This window comes from Platalea leucorodia (genome assembly GCF_965183815.1).
Source record: "Platalea leucorodia genome assembly, chromosome: 4".
In the NCBI taxonomy this organism is placed as follows: domain Eukaryota; kingdom Metazoa; phylum Chordata; class Aves; order Pelecaniformes; family Threskiornithidae; genus Platalea; species Platalea leucorodia.
In genome coordinates, this window is record NC_138826.1 from 37,226,235 (window position 1) to 37,241,377 (window position 15,143).

The 15,143-nt window shown below is 44.4% G+C and overlaps 1 protein-coding gene across 2 annotated transcripts; it reads left to right on the top strand.

Annotated features, from left to right (window-relative positions):
* Positions 1–361: 361 nt before the first annotated feature.
* Positions 362–15,076, top strand: LOC309589675 (nucleolar RNA helicase 2-like; the record flags this gene model as incomplete). 2 transcript variants are annotated; one of them, XM_082310115.1, is made up of 16 exons in its annotated part: positions 362–724; positions 911–1,204; positions 2,684–2,759; positions 3,772–3,950; positions 5,073–5,190; positions 5,867–6,052; positions 7,450–7,595; positions 7,854–8,003; positions 9,296–9,457; positions 10,079–10,198; positions 10,686–10,759; positions 11,889–12,048; positions 12,877–13,011; positions 13,851–13,895; positions 14,406–14,587; positions 14,772–15,076. In XM_082310115.1, the coding sequence occupies 16 exons, from the start codon at positions 362–364 to the stop codon at positions 14,800–14,802; spliced, it is 2,421 nt and encodes an 806-aa protein (XP_082166241.1). In that variant the 3' UTR covers positions 14,803–15,076. The 2 variants fall into 2 exon arrangements, with proteins under 2 accessions (XP_082166241.1, XP_082166242.1); XM_082310116.1 differs by having other exon boundaries at positions 575–724; positions 908–1,204; positions 14,772–15,025.
* Positions 15,077–15,143: the final 67 nt, after the last annotated feature.

The following is a 15,143-nucleotide window of genomic DNA, read 5'->3' on the forward strand; positions in this document are numbered from 1 at the left end:
TCCTGGTCAAACCTGTACATTTTCCAAAAAAATAAAATATTATTTTACAAGTTCATATCCTATGTTAGAAGGTTTTAAAAGTGCGTGTGTTGGGCGAAGGCGAGTAGCATCGTTTGAGTGTGCAGGCTTGGAGGACGTTCGTTATTGTATAGGAGGCGTTTGCGCGCGTTTTTACGTGCGGTAGGTATGGCTGTGCAGGTGTGGATGCGTGGGAGGCAGCAGCCCGGTTACTGGATTTGGCAGCGCGGCGGCGGGAGCCGGGGGCGCGGGGGAAGCCGGCGGAAGGGGCCGCCCGGGCAGCGGCGGCGGCGGAAGGGGCGGGCCGGGCCGGGCCGGGCCGGGCCGGCGGCGCAGCGGCTGCATGGGCGGCGTGTGGGGCCGTGCGGCGCGGCTCGGCTTCCCCGCGGCCCGGGCGGCGGCCCCGGTCAGCGATCGGCGGCGGCTGTGCTGGCTGCCCGGCGCCGGTGCGGGCCCGCTGCTGCTGCTGGCGGCGGCGCTGCCCCGCGGCCCGGTCCGCCCGCCGGCCGCGCCTCACTTCCTGCGCGCCGGGGCGGGGCGCGGCTCCTGGGGCCGCCGCTGCGAGACGGGCGGCAGCGCTGCCGCGCACCTCTGCGGGGAGCAGCCGGCCGCCATGCCCGCCGCCGGCCCCGCCGCCAGCCCCGCCGAGCCGCAGGCGCCGGCGGGCGCCGAGTCCCTGCGCCGCGGCCGCCGGAGGAAGGTCAAGGTGGGAGCGGGCGCGGGAGCGGGCGGCCGCGCGCCACGTGCTGCCGCGGGGGCGGCCATTTTGTGCGGCGCGTCCCCGGCCGCGGGGCGCCGGGGTTCAGGCGTTAAAGCCGAACGACAGCGCGTTGTCGGAGGGAGCGGGCGAGGGAGGCGGTTCCTCCGTGTAACGCCTGCTTTCCCTCAGCAGGAGGAGACCCAGGAGAAGAAGCTGAAGCGGCGGGAGAAGCTGAAGCGGCGCGGTAAGGCGGAGGGCGAGCAGGCCGAGCCTGAGGAGAGCGGGCTGGGCGACGGTGACCTTGAGCCCCCCCTGCCCAAGAAGACAAAAAAAGTCAAGGAGAAGAGCAGCGGTCTGGCAGGAGAGAGCGATGGCTCCGAGCGTACGGTGAAACCTTCCTCCGCCGTGAGCACCGACGTGACGTCCCCGGCAGCCCAGAGCGCATCCGGCGACGCGGCCGCTGGAGAGCAGGACAGCGACGCGGAGGTAGTAACGCTCTGCCAGCCAGCCTTTGTCTTGCCTAATTAAAGTCCCACTGGTAATGAGCGGGCTTAATAACATGTTGTGGGTGCTGTGCAGAGGTTTGAGGTGTGAGGGCGGTGGGAGCGTTAGGCTGCGGTCATAGGCAGCATTTGCCGCTGTTCCCCTTAGATTTACGGCTCCTGGGGATCTGGGAGCGCCCGGCACCATGCCCGTTTCTGCCCGAGCTCAGGGAAGCACAGCAGTACATGCATCAACACGTGGCAGCCATCTCTCGTTCTTGTTCTTTCCCCTTCGTGGTAAATGCCAACCCGTTCGGAGGAGCTTATCCTGCAACGGAGGAGGCTGGCCAGCAGGAAGCACTTGCCATGTGCTAGCTCATCTTCGTGTGGCAACTTGTTTTGTGTCCTGCAGTACAAGGGTTTCTCTCTGCTGCACAGGCAGTCACCGTCCCAGCAGTGTGCATCGCTCTGTGCTGTGACAGCGCTTTCTCTCCTACGTCCTGGCAGGCCCTTTGAAGAACTATTTGGCAAGGTGTCCTGTAGGGGAAGGTCATGATTATCCTCATTAATTCCCTGTTCTGGAGTTCTTCCTGTTCAGATTTCACCCACACGTATGAGAGGGCCCCGCAGCTTGCCTTCCCCTGTGTAGGGCCTTCTGTGGGTAGTTTTCTCTCTCGGCTTTAAGATGGGAATGTGGATCAAGAGAGTGCTTTTTGTACATTGGGTGTAATGATGTGATCTCTTGGATCTTTGAAGTAGAAGCTAAATAGTGAGTTTTAAGTAAGCATCTAATGGTGTGCAAAGTTAAGGAGCTGTTTGCGTGGCATACTGAGTAGGTGTGATTTAGAGGGAAATTCCTGCTTCACACAGTGAATTGTGATACCAAATACGTTTTGCCATGAAAAAGTTTTCTAATGATTTCAGTGGACTCCAGTTAAGGTTTTTAACAAGTAGTTTCCCTTTCCTGACTTGCCAAGCATATGCGCACGATGTGGTATGATCACATGGAAGGGGCAGTTGTTCCCTTTCATTTGCCATGGGTCTTAATAGGTAGTGCGGCTATATCTGAACTAGGGATGAGGTAGCAGTAGTTGTGGTTTTGTAGAAGTTGTTGCAGGTAACAAGAGCAGGAAGACCTTTGGCAAGAAGTCTTTACTCAAGACTGATGTAAAACCAGGATTCGCTTGTAGGAATTCTGCCACGCCAACTGGTGCAGCCTGTGTCGGTGTGTCTTGTCTTCTAATACAGGGTGGCTGGATTCAAATTTCCCACTTTACACTGTGATGATATTTTTGTTTGTGAAGTACCTGCATCGCAAGGGTTTTCTTTCCCTTTAAACAGAAAGGTGGTAGCTGGTAAAACTGCAACGATAAAGTAAATGCACAGCTTTTCTTGTGTGCCTATGTAGGGTACGTTATTTGCTCATCTCCTAGGAGTAATAAGTTTGTTGTTTTTTTTTTTTTTTTTCCTTTTATCCTGTTAGGAGCTGACAGAAGAAGCAAAAGAAGGCGCCTTCTCCAATTTTCCTCTCTCCCAAAACACCATCAACCTTCTCAAAGGTTAGTTAATGTGGCAAAAGAAATTTCTGTAAATGTTTGTCCAGAATTGCACTCTCTTACCCGTGCAAGCAGAGACAGAACCCAAGGGTAAATTGTCCTAAACCGTCTTACATTTATTGTGGAGTAAGAACACACACGAGTGGTCGCTGTGGATTCAAAGAATCTACTGTTGTTAGTAGGAACAGAGTTTCTGGTTTGTTCCATTTCAAGTTCTGTTTAGGCGAGTTTATTCTTCCATGGTGTGGTTATTCCTACATACACATTCTAGAGACTGTGTTTTTCTTCTCATCAGCATCATTTTACTTACTCTGTATCTTTATTTTAATTCTGGTACCTGCTGTGTACAATATCACTTCTTGAATAAGCATAATGGTGTTTCCTATATGATGACCATTTGTCTCCTGTGAACAGATTGTCTCCGATTATTCTCATACTCCCAGGCATTTTCATATTTCTTCTAGATTAGTTTTACTGTGGACGTAACCCCTGTGGAGTTCTTGTTCTCTGTGTTGGGAAACTGTGCGATTCTTCTTTCCCAGACAAAATTCTCCTGGTTGCTTTACATTTGCCTTGCTCAGAAGTTCCTCTTGGATGGATTGTTTCATTTCCACTGTGCAAAATCTCTCTCAAGTTTTAGAATACCTTAAAATAAACACCCTCACCTCTTCCCCTGCCCTCAAAAGCAAGCTACCACAAAATCTTGGGTTGTATCAGAAAAAACTTTTTTTTTTTTTTTTCCCTCCAGTTATCTTATGCCAAACATCATAAAGAAGGCTTTATTTTTTTGTGAATACTCAGGTGTGTGTTTAAGGGGGAATAGTTTTTGATCTAGAGTAGGAGAGAAAACACAGAAATGTGTATTTCTTCTAACTTGCACCTTCTGTTGTGTATAGGATTTGATATGATGTGTCCTACATATTCGGGCTAGTTACATATGAGGAGTTCTGATTGTTTGTTCAGCTTGCAGTAGAATCAGCACCTTTCAATGAAACCTCTTTGGATTATTTTACAGCTCGAGGTGTAAAATACCTGTTCCCTGTGCAAGTGAAGACTTTTCAGCCCATATATGATGGCAAAGACGTAATTGCTCAAGCTCGAACAGGAACGGGGAAAACCTTTTCTTTTGCTCTTCCGCTGACTGAAAAACTTCAGAGTGTCTCCCAAGATGGAAGAAGAGGCCGTTCACCAAAAGTAAGTTACCACTTAAGGGTTAACACCAAAACCTTAGAATATGGCAGTTTTCCAAAGTGATTTTGTAATTGCTTTGGGGACTTTTTTGGGACTTCTTTCTCCTTTATTGGTGTTGGTAATACTGAATGCTTTCCTCAGATCAGGAGCTACAATGTGACAGAGGTTTTGTAGCATCACAGTGATAACACATTTCAGTTTTAGGGTTCCTTGTGACCTTAGTTAGGAAACTGCTGTCCTCAGGAAGTTAGCGTGTGGCTTTGGGGTTGAATCCCCTGCCTCTTCTCAGGTAGTGGTTGAGTCAGCTGGACTTGTTTCTGTTCACTGAGATTGTTTTTCACTATAAATTCCATGGTGATAACTGAAGGCTTTTGAGTTTTTATTTTTCCTTCATGTCTGGAGACTCAATGGATGCAAGTGATGTTTACATTTCTACTTAAGCGTGAGATGGAATTGGTAACCAGGTACCTGTGATCAGATATCATATTCCCATGCAAATGAAGCATATATATTTATCATGAGGCTGAAAAGCTGTTATAGTCTGCACATCTGTTGCCTGCTTCATCCTTCTATTTTATTAATTTAAAAAGTGATGTAAGTTTTAAAATCTTATTGTGTGAAAGATTTCTAGAGAAGAATTCAGCTCTTTATTTTATCATTTTGTTCTTAAAATGGAGGGTGGAAGGATAGATACTGGAGGAAGGCAGCTAGGTGGAGAAGGAGGATATATGGCTGCGGTCCGTCATGCTATGTATCTTTTAAGATCTTAGTGCTCCAAATTGTTTAGTGACTGTTCCTGTTCTTTAATGCTGAACTGCACCTTTGTTGTCCTTGGTAATGTTACTGAAGTGTCTATTTTATCTGCCATTAGCTTAAGAAAAAAAATATCGCTGTTCTACGTCTCGGTTATCTTGTAATGCTTTGCCTTGTTTCCTCTTGCTGGCTATGAGGCTGTGATGTGCAGATGCCAGGTGGCAGGAAATATTCCTGGGATGGTGTGGGCACCTCTGGAACAAGTGTAGAATAAGAATGGGTGTACAAGCGGTTTAACACGACGTAAACCCTTTTCTCCTAGCACCCTCTCCCAAGCACAGCTGCATTCTTGTCTCTTTTCACTCCCTCCAGGTGCTGGTTCTTGTTCCAACCAGGGAACTGGCCACTCAGGTCGCCAAAGACTTCAAGAATCTCACCAGGAAACTGTCAGTGGCTTGTTTTTATGGAGGAACTCCATATAAAGCACAGCGTAAGTAAACGCGAAGGAATTACAACTGGATTGCAGTTGACTTTCTCTAAATGCATTCCATGAATAAAACTGGCTTTTTTCCCCCCTCGGAGTTTCACTTCAATCAGGAACCATGATATTGCTTTCAAAGGAAGCATACAGCCTGGGTTGAATTATTTTAGTTCCAATAAATCTTTATTTAAAAGAATGGTTGTAGGTCTGCAAAGTGACTGGTCCTTTTAGTCTCTTCTTTATTGTGTGTTTGTGTGGGTTTTGTGTGGACATATACTGGGACTAGATGACTGTCCAAGGAAAAGAGAAAACCGTGTATGTGTGTGTGGCTCTGTCTCTCTCCGGAGGTAGCTGTGAAAAAGAATTTAGCTGAAAAACTGAACTGTGTTTCTGTGATAAAGCTCTGGAGGTTTCTAATGCCAGCTCATTGCTGCTTAGAAATTGGCATCTCTTACTGTAACTTTGCTTGTGGTTTAGCTGGTATTCCTGACAGAGCAACTTGGACCACTGTTAAGTTTACTTATTTGTTATTCGGGCTGGATGTAGTGCTTTATTCGGAGATTAAAGTGAAAGGCAGTAGTTTTTTCGTTCCAAAATTAGAAGTGTTGCTGTATACTGGTAGCTTTTTACGTTGTTGCCTCTTAGCATTCTGACACTCTCCTTGTTTTTCTCTCTTGTCTTCCAGTTGATCTCCTTAAAAGTGGCATTGATATTCTAGTGGGAACTCCTGGACGGATCAAAGATCACATTCAGAATAGCAAGCTGGAACTTTCCGGTGTGAAGCATGTTGTTTTGGATGAAGTTGACCACATGTTAGACATGGGCTTTGCTGAACAAGTGGAAGAAATCTTAGGATTTGCTTATAAAAAAGGTAAATTATGACATCAGGAAAGGAATAGAGGACAATGCAGAAAACACAATTATACTACTTTGAAAACTGCTGGTGCACCCTCAACTTGAATCCTTTGTGCGATGCTAGTATTGGACCTCAGAGAAAAGGGCAAGGTAGAGTTGGAAAAGGTTCAAAGCAAGGTGACAGATGGCTGAAGGGCTGGAATGGCATCTCGGGGTTGGGGGGGGGGGAAGGCAAAAAAGCAACAAACTCAACCCAACTCCCTAAGCCGTAGTGTTCCTCATCCTGAGAGAGGTGACTGAGCATCGGGTTAGCGTTGTGATGTGTCTATACACTTGTCATCACATGAAGTTGACAACTAGGGAATATTTGCTTTTTTCTGATGTAATGGGCATTCAGCGAAGCCACCAGAGAGCAGGTACAGAGGAGCAGGAGGAGGTTATTTTAATAGCATGAAGTTCCTTGCCACGTTGCACTAATGCCAAAAGTTTTGAAAAGTGACTGAATTACTGGAAGTAGAAATACCAAGGATTACTAAAAGCAAAGGTATCACTTCTGGCTCTGGAAGCCACAAAAAGCTGGTTGCTGGCAGTGTTTCTTCACATCTTTGTTAACTGCACTTGGCTACTGTTGGAGAGAGTATATGAGCTTCATGGGTCTTAGGTTTGACCCTCTACAGCCACAGTCATTTTTACTTGACTGTTAACATTCTCCCCATTTCTGCAGAGTTGGTCTTTGTCCTGACAGCTAAAAAGTACAGATAATCTTCTAAAAAAGGAAATATGTATAGGTTTTGGAAGAGTTGTCATAATTATTCAATCTTAAAAGTTTTCTTCATAACTGCAAAATAAATTGTAGGGAATAATAGCGTTCTTTTGCAACCTGTGTTTCTTTCTGTCTGATCCTGTGGAGCTATGAAGGTAGGTTAAACTTTTTCAACATATTGTTTGTTAAACTGTTTGTACCTGGGGTAATCTGTCTTGTTATATAATTCTCCCCGCCCCGGTCTGCAGTTTCCTTTTTAGCCTGCCTTTTTCCTTTGCACATAGCCCTACTTTTCACAGCTAGTTAGTATTGGAATACCAGGCAAGGAGGAATTGGGACGAGTTCTTTCAGGTATGCGGGAGGACTTCAGGCATGGTGTAAACCGTTTTTAGCAGATGCTCTGGAAACATGGCTTGCATTTCTTCTCAGGCAGGGTGAAAGATTCAGTTTGGTCCAGTTAAAATTCCTGTAATTTTGCGTTTGGTGTCTAAAGCATATTAAAAATGTTTTCATTGCTTCTAAGTTTTCTTCTTCTAGCTGACTTATTGCACATATAAACCTCTCAATTTGAGAGCAACTCTGTTGGTTTTTTATCAGTTCTCAAGTTTGAGTCTGTTGTGATGACTGAAATCTGTGGCCTTTCCTTCCAGGTTCTGAGAACAACCCCCAGACATTGCTGTTTTCTGCAACTTGCCCACGATGGGTATATGATGTAGCAAAAAAATACATGAAAGATGAATATGAACAGATTGACCTGATTGGAAAGAAAACTCAAAGGACTGCCATGACTGTGGAAGTGAGTGATTCTGCTGCAGAGCAGTGCAGGTCCTGAGAGCGTGTGGCCTGGATGAGATGGGTTCTGCATTGACTTTACAAATGCGAGTGCGGAAGGACTTTTCACGTGATTGACACACAGTTTTTTTAAGCAAAGCTTTCATAAGGGGGCAGTGGTTTGCAAGCTTAAAAAAAAAAAAAAATCTTTGTGTTCATTTTGTCCGTCCTGTGCGTGGCTTAGATTTAACATAGATGCTTATCATGTTTCTTTCCCAAACAGCACTTGGCTATACAGTGTCGCTCATCTCAGAGAGCAGGAGTTCTTGGGGACATCATTCAAGTCTACAGTGGCAGCCACGGGCGGACCATTGTCTTTTGTGAGACCAAAAAGGAAGCAAATGAACTGGCTATGAATGCTTCGCTCAAACAGGTACTGGGGTCTGAACGGAGAGCAGCAGTTACAGACATTCGGGGGTTGAATGCCCTAAAATAAATATGAGGTTGCAACTGTGTGGATGAAGTTGTTTCTGTGGGTGGTTTTAAGACTTATGAGAGCTGTTTCTAGAAGTAGAGCTTTGCAATTAAAATGCCCTCTTGGCTGGGATTATGAATTTATTCCTTCGGCTTTAAAATCATGCAGGGCCGGATCAATGGAAAATACGCAGTTATGCTGAATAACCAGGAGATAGTAATAACAGTAATAAACAGGAGCTAGTACGGTACACATATTCCATTTTGTCTTAGTGTGCTTTTGGATTCCCATCTCTTAATGGCTTCTACTCTTCGAACAGTCAGTATTCAGGAAAATCCAACTAATATGCTAGAACAGAATGTCCTGTTGTCCTTGGAAGGTCATTTAATAGCTTGTTCAGACCTCAGGTGGTATATTGAGCAGGTTTACTATGCTTGCTTGAATTAGCACCCTTTTTTTGAGAGTGGGGAAGGGTGCTGGATTTTTTTCAGAGACAATCCTATTTGATACTAAATACTAATTTATGGTGAAAGAGCAGTGGTGGGAATACATGGTTTGCCCAGTATTTGATAAATATCATATACCATCCACATTAAACCCCTGCAGCAACAATTTTTGTCTGTCGGCCCTACTTCTTTCATAGTAAATCCAAGAATTTGTCCTTTTGTCAGTATGTGATGCGTTTTTTCTCTTATGCTAGTAAGTTCTGCTTTAGCACGTTACCCGTTTGAATTCTGAGCTTGTGACTCTCCTCTTTCTCCTTGTCAAACACTGGGTCTGTCCCTTGTCCCATTAAAAGTGGAGGTCGTTCAGATCACCTGTAGGGTTTGGGAATGCCCTGAAAACCTCACTTCAGCTTCTTTGTGTTTTGGGATGGCTTCCCAGGGAAGGGAGCAAAGTCTCCTGCTAGCTCTTGACAAGCACTGCTTAAGTAAAGTTGCTTCCGTTTGTTCCAGTGGAAGTGAAAGCTGAAGTAGGCCCTTGTTGGCATGGCAGACTGTAAATTGTACAGTCTGCTGTTGGTACGTTACAAATAGTAACGTTATGGTAAAACTACTGCTTCTGAGTATTATTGTCCCAGAGAAGGATCAAACCACAAAGTAGGATGCTTTATATTTTTTTTGGTGTCAGCTGTGTAATCATTTTCTGTTGCTCTGCACAATGTTTTGGGTTTTGTGATGAAATGTCTTTAGATACTGCAGCCTAGACTCCACTGTTAAATGACATCCTAATGGTTTGTTTCACTGCAGGATGCCCAGTCATTGCATGGTGACATTCCACAGAAGCAGAGAGAAGTTACCTTAAAAGGCTTTAGAAGTGGTGTGTTTGAAGTTCTGATTGCAACAAACGTAGCTGCCCGTGGTTTGGATATTCCGGAGGTTGACCTTGTTATACAGTGTTCACCACCAAAAGTAAGTTGTTAGGGGAAACTAAAATTGTAATTTATTTTTTTGTGGCAGAACAGTGGATTATTCCTTTGTTTCACCAGAATTATGTTCTGATTCACAAATGAAGCAGATTTTTTGTAAATGCAGGCCTAGAATTTCCTAGTTGAGCTTTTATATTTTGAGCTTTGATTAAAGTAGAAGTGATGGTTTTCAGTTACTCTGGAAAGTCGTAAGATAGCTTGTGACATTGTTGTTTCAGCATTTCTGAATCCCTTCTGAATGTTGTTGAGTTTCATAACAATTCTAAAATACTCCTGCTGCCTTTTTCTTCTTTGGAAATTCCAGTGGAGCTTTTTATTTAAAGAACAAAAACAAACAAAAAACCAAACTAAACCAAAAACCAACACCCCCCCCCCAACTTACGTCAATAGTGGTTGTTAAACCTGAGGCAGCATACCTTGGGCAGGATAGTGTACACAAACCTGAGTGGTTTGTGTGTAGTTACAAGTTTGGGTATAGAGACATAACGTATCACTCCTTAGGCTTCTGAATTAGAATCTAGCTTGGATCTTCTGTCTTACAATGTATAAATGTCAACAGTTTAAATGACATAAGGTTTTCTCATGTTAATCTGAATTTCTGAAGGATGTTGATTCCTACATCCATCGTTCTGGACGTACGGGTCGAGCTGGCCGGACCGGGATCTGCATTTGTTTATTTCAGAGAAGAGAAGAAGATCTTCTGAAACAAGTTGAGCACAAAGCGGTGAGTTGTACCTCAGACCTCTGCTTAATGAAATTATTCAGCTCCTAAGAAGACTGCCACTCTTAGATTTTGTAACCGTGGGCTGCTTATGAGTCCAGTATGGCACTCACGTCCCATAGACTAGTAGGCCTCAAATGTTGATACGTGGTGTTTGTAAATGCTTCTGTATCAGCCCATTCTAATGTCTCACGAGCTTTCCCATGTTGGCAGTGCTCGGTTGATGTCCGCAGGCAGACTGTGGCAGGAATGCCTGAAGGAGACCATGCCTTGCATTACAATTTGCATGTAAACCTGGTGTAAAGTAGCTCCAGATAATAAAGGCGGGAACTTAAAAGCTTTATTCTAGCTTTAGAAATAACTTAAATTAAGTAAAGACTATGTTGATGCTCTAAACAGTAACTAGAGGCCTCAATAATGCGACTTAGATAGGGTTGAGTTGTAGAGTGCTGAAAATACCTTTAACTGTAATTTGTTTTCTTGATTTTAGGGGATTACATTTAAGCGCGTAGGTGTTCCCTCTGCTACAGATGTAATTAAAGCTTCAAGTAGTGATGCCAAAAAGTAAGTTTATTTGCCTGTTCTTAAAAGATGTCTAGAGATGTTACCACCAACAGTGCAGTTAATGCAAAGCTTTAAGGGATCAAACCTCTGTGTGAGCATGTCTTTTGCCTATGTTGTAGAAGTCAGCTGCTTTGAATGTAGATGCTGACTTGTTTGCATAAGATGATGTCAATAAACCTCTGTGTGCTTGAACATAGACCTTTTCCTAGACGATAACGTTCTCTAAGTTCTTGCAAAAATTAACCTTTGTTTATATCATCAGAAATCAATACTGGAACAGGGAGTTACTGTCATGAGGGGAAAGTGATTTTCTCTGCTCAGATGATACAGTAGCAGTGTGTAAAGAGAAATACTTAGTATAATGAGGAGTTACTCTGCAGTAGTGAGGGTGTTCTAGCCCCGTCCTGTGTTTCTTTGTATCGTTTTATTCTCAAGTGCTTTGTTTTTTATTCCATGCAGCTCTGTTTACAGTTGCTGCCCCATTGGTGGAAAGTGCATTGACAGAGATTATTATAATTAGCAAGGATTCGACCAGCGTAAAGGAGATCATGGGCATGTGTTGGGTTCGCAGCGTACTGAAAAATGGTGGGAGGTGCTGGTGTACCAAAAATAGCATTAGAGAAATAGCTGTTCTCAGTTTCCTAGCTTGTTTTCATTGCCTCTCCCAGAAATAACCAATTTAATCAGCTTGCACTGAGAGCAAGAAGTGCCTTGCCCCAGCCCAGCAGTGGCATTGTGGTGGTTTGCGTCTCTTCGTTGTGAAGTAAAAGCAAGGGATTCTTGGACTTGCTGGCAACACTTTTTGTAGATTCTTGGGTATGGCCTGAAGAATGCTGATATTTTAGCACCTTCTCTTGATGATTTTGTCAATGCTCTCAAACATACCACATTGGACATCCTCAGTTTTTAACACATCTTTCAAGAGGCTTGGGTTAATGAACAGAGAAGGTGGGTATTCAGCATTCTGAAGGTGTTGAGTAAAATGAGTGGTAGTGAAGCATGAGCATGATAGCCAAGGCTTTTAGAGATAATTTGTTAATCTTGAAAGCTGTCTGAAGTCTGTCTTAAACATGACTGCACTTCACACTGGCTTTTGCTGATCTTTTGAACTTTTGTTGTCACCATGTAGGTTGTTGGAGGCCGTTCCTCCTTCTGCAGTAGACTACTTCAGAAAATCTGCTCAAGAGCTCATAGACGAAAAAGGGGCGGTCGATGCCCTGGCTGCAGCTCTAGCCCATATTTCTGGGGCATCTTACGTACAGCAGCGCTCCTTACTCAACTCAACTGCGGTAAATAACATTATACCTGTGTTAACAAGAATGGATAAATTAATTGCTTGCATCCAGTCCAAGTGTGCCATCTTCTCAGGCTCTTTTCAGTAGGGTTTCTGAAGAGCTGTTATTCCCAGCTTCTGGTTTGGTGCTTGTTCCTTAACTGAAATCAGCTCTTACTGCCACTCTGCAGGAAACCAGAGAAACTCGAAATCAGTTAGTAAATTTTCTTGTAATGAGAGTTAAAGGAATTTCTCCAGAGATCTAAGTGACAGAAGACTTTGATGCTCTAAGAGAGTTTAACTAATGACATTTTACAAGCTAATAGTTTGGTTCATGCTATTGGAGTTTTTCCTTCCCGGGAAGCTTTTACATTTCTTTAATATTTCAAGTAAGTCTAGCATGTGGTTACCTGATTTCAAAGAGTTCTTGACAGAAGAAAAGTACAGCCCTTTCTTTTTCTGATGCATTTAGGGAGAACTTGGCCCAATTCGTTGTGTGGTAACATTGTTTTGGAAATAGCATGTGACTGGACTGTGTCAGTTTGGGGTTTTTTTACCCCTTTTCTAGCGGTAACTTTCTGTATGTATTGAATAAATGTGTGTCTACTTCTGGCTAAAATACAGAAATGCTATTGGCCTTTATATCAGTGGGGAATCCTAGGTTAGATGGAAGCCTTCAGCTTCTTACAAGGCTTTTAGTTGCTTCACTTTTGGGAAGCTGATTTCTTAGGATTAAATACTACATTACAGTAAGAACTTATTGCATGGATCATTAGTTAGTGAGTTACAGGCTGTCCAACCAAGTTTAGTCCTGTAAACGTTTTTCTGTATTTGTTTCCTGAAGGGTTTTGTGACCATGGTGTTAAAGTGTTCAATAGAAATGCGTACTATGAGCTACGCCTGGCGAGGACTAAAAGAACAGCTTGGTGAGGAAGTAGATGCCAAAGTATCCGCAATGCGTTTCCTCAAGGGGAAGACGGTAAGATGGCCCAGCCTTGGGGAAGGAGGGGGGATGTGTGCGTACACATATGGCCAGTTTTTGCAGTGATTTGAGGCAGGAGTTCTGAAGTACCAGTCTACAAATGTTGATACCTCACTCTAGCCCTACGCGGTCTCATTTCTCAGAAAATGGTAACCTATCATGAGGTCCTCTGTGACTGCTGTCTATGTATACACTATAACAAAACCAAAACAAAAACCACCTTACAGCTAGTTGAGTATTTTAAAAGACAATTATTTGAATGGAGACATTGCTTCTAAATGATAATGCAGGAATTCTCTCCTAAAAAAAAAAAAGGCATCCGAAATATGTATATAGTGGGAGTGATTGTTGTGACCTTTATTCTTTCATTGCAAACTTGTGCTAACACTATATACCACTGTATTGAAAAGACAGCTGTAGAGCAGGGCAGTGACTGCCTGCCTGACCTGACGGGTACAGTATTCACCTGACTGTCAGCCTGGCTCCTGACACTTGTCTCCTGTGCAAGTGTGTCCTCAGAGAGCTTGTGGTGCCAAATGTCGCCTGTCTTACTTTCAAACAGACAGGCTGATTGCAGGCAATGCTGCTGTCAGCACAGAGCATTTGAATCTGCATTTTGTTTTGAGCTTTTGTGTTTTAAATGCTTTTTTTTCTTCAGCTTATAAAAAGTTTCCCCCAAAAGATCATGCTTTCTACCATTTCTGGTTCCTACAGTTAGCGTGTATGAGCAGTTGCAGGTGCTGCCTGTCTGGAGTTGTGTGTCTCTGTTCTTGGATATATCTTTGGAAAGCAAATGCCTCTTTCTTTTTTTTTTTTTTTTTTGTTCCCTGTTATAGGGGGTGTGCTTTGATATCCCTGTTGGCGAACTGAGTAACATACAGGTATGTTTTTGTAGCCAGAATTGGCTTTGAAACCTGGTGATTTGGAATTTGGTGATTGCCATATATAGGATTAAACATAGGGTGGTTTGGGAGGATAAGGTTTGTGTTTTAATAAGGACATTGCATAGACAACACAGTCATTAGAAAGAGCACAGCACAGTCATTAGAAAATACCCTGTCATGCCTCTTTCTCATTTCAGTTCTCATTATATTACCTGATTTTATTAAACAAAATCCTGTGTTCTTTGGCTACTCTGGGTTTTGACCTCTCCGGTGTATTTGAGAGTTAACCAGTTTTCTGTTGACTTCACTCCCTCTTGTCCCTTTGCGATCGTTTATCCTTTGTCACAGGACTGTGAGTTGTCTCCCACGAGGGATCTGCCGACCTCTTTTGGCAAGGGTGGGATTTGTCTGGAAATGCCTTTACATTCAGTGTTGTTTTTAATGATACAGGGTACTTTGGACACACCTGCAGGCACATAAAGTCCCGTTACATTGGTCTTGTTTCAGGAACAGTGGAAGGACACCAGGCGCTGGCAGCTGTCGGTGGCAGAGGAATTGCCTGAGCTGGAAGAGTACCCCCAGGAGGCAGGACGGGGGTTCTCCAGGTTCGGAAGCGGGAGGCAAGGTGACGGTGGCTTCAAGAGGAACAGCTGGTTTAAGAACGGAAACCGGGGACATGATTTTAACAGGTCACTTGATTAACCTCTGGTACAGATATGGGACTGAGCTGATTTTTATCAAAAAGTAAAAAAAGCCTGTCAGACATTCCTCTTTGTCTATCTTCCTTGATAAAGCAGCCTGTCTCTGAGGATGGCTAAAAATCACGTTTGCTGAAATGGCTGGGTTTATTGGAAGATTTTTCTTTTTGCCCAGGAAACCAGCTGCTGCCATTTTCCTGCTGTAAACACCATAGGTGTCTCGAGGGTGAGCGTTTCACCAGAAACTCAGCGCTGTGGGAGATCAATGCCCTTCCGAACATGTAGTCACTGCACCCTGCCTGTTCAGCAGCCCTCGCATAAAAAAAAATCTGGTTCTAAAAAAATTATTTTCCAGAAAAGCTGGAGATCAAGCCCCTGCGCACCCTTCCTCGAGAGCCTCCCACAGGGGCTCTGGTGGCCGCGGGGGCGCTCCCGCTTGCCAGTCGCCGTCTGCCGATTCCGCACGCTTGGCGCCGTTTGCCCTCAGCCCCGTCCCGGAGGCTGTGGGGGAAAACGCTCAGCACGTGAAGCGGCGGGAGAGCGGAGC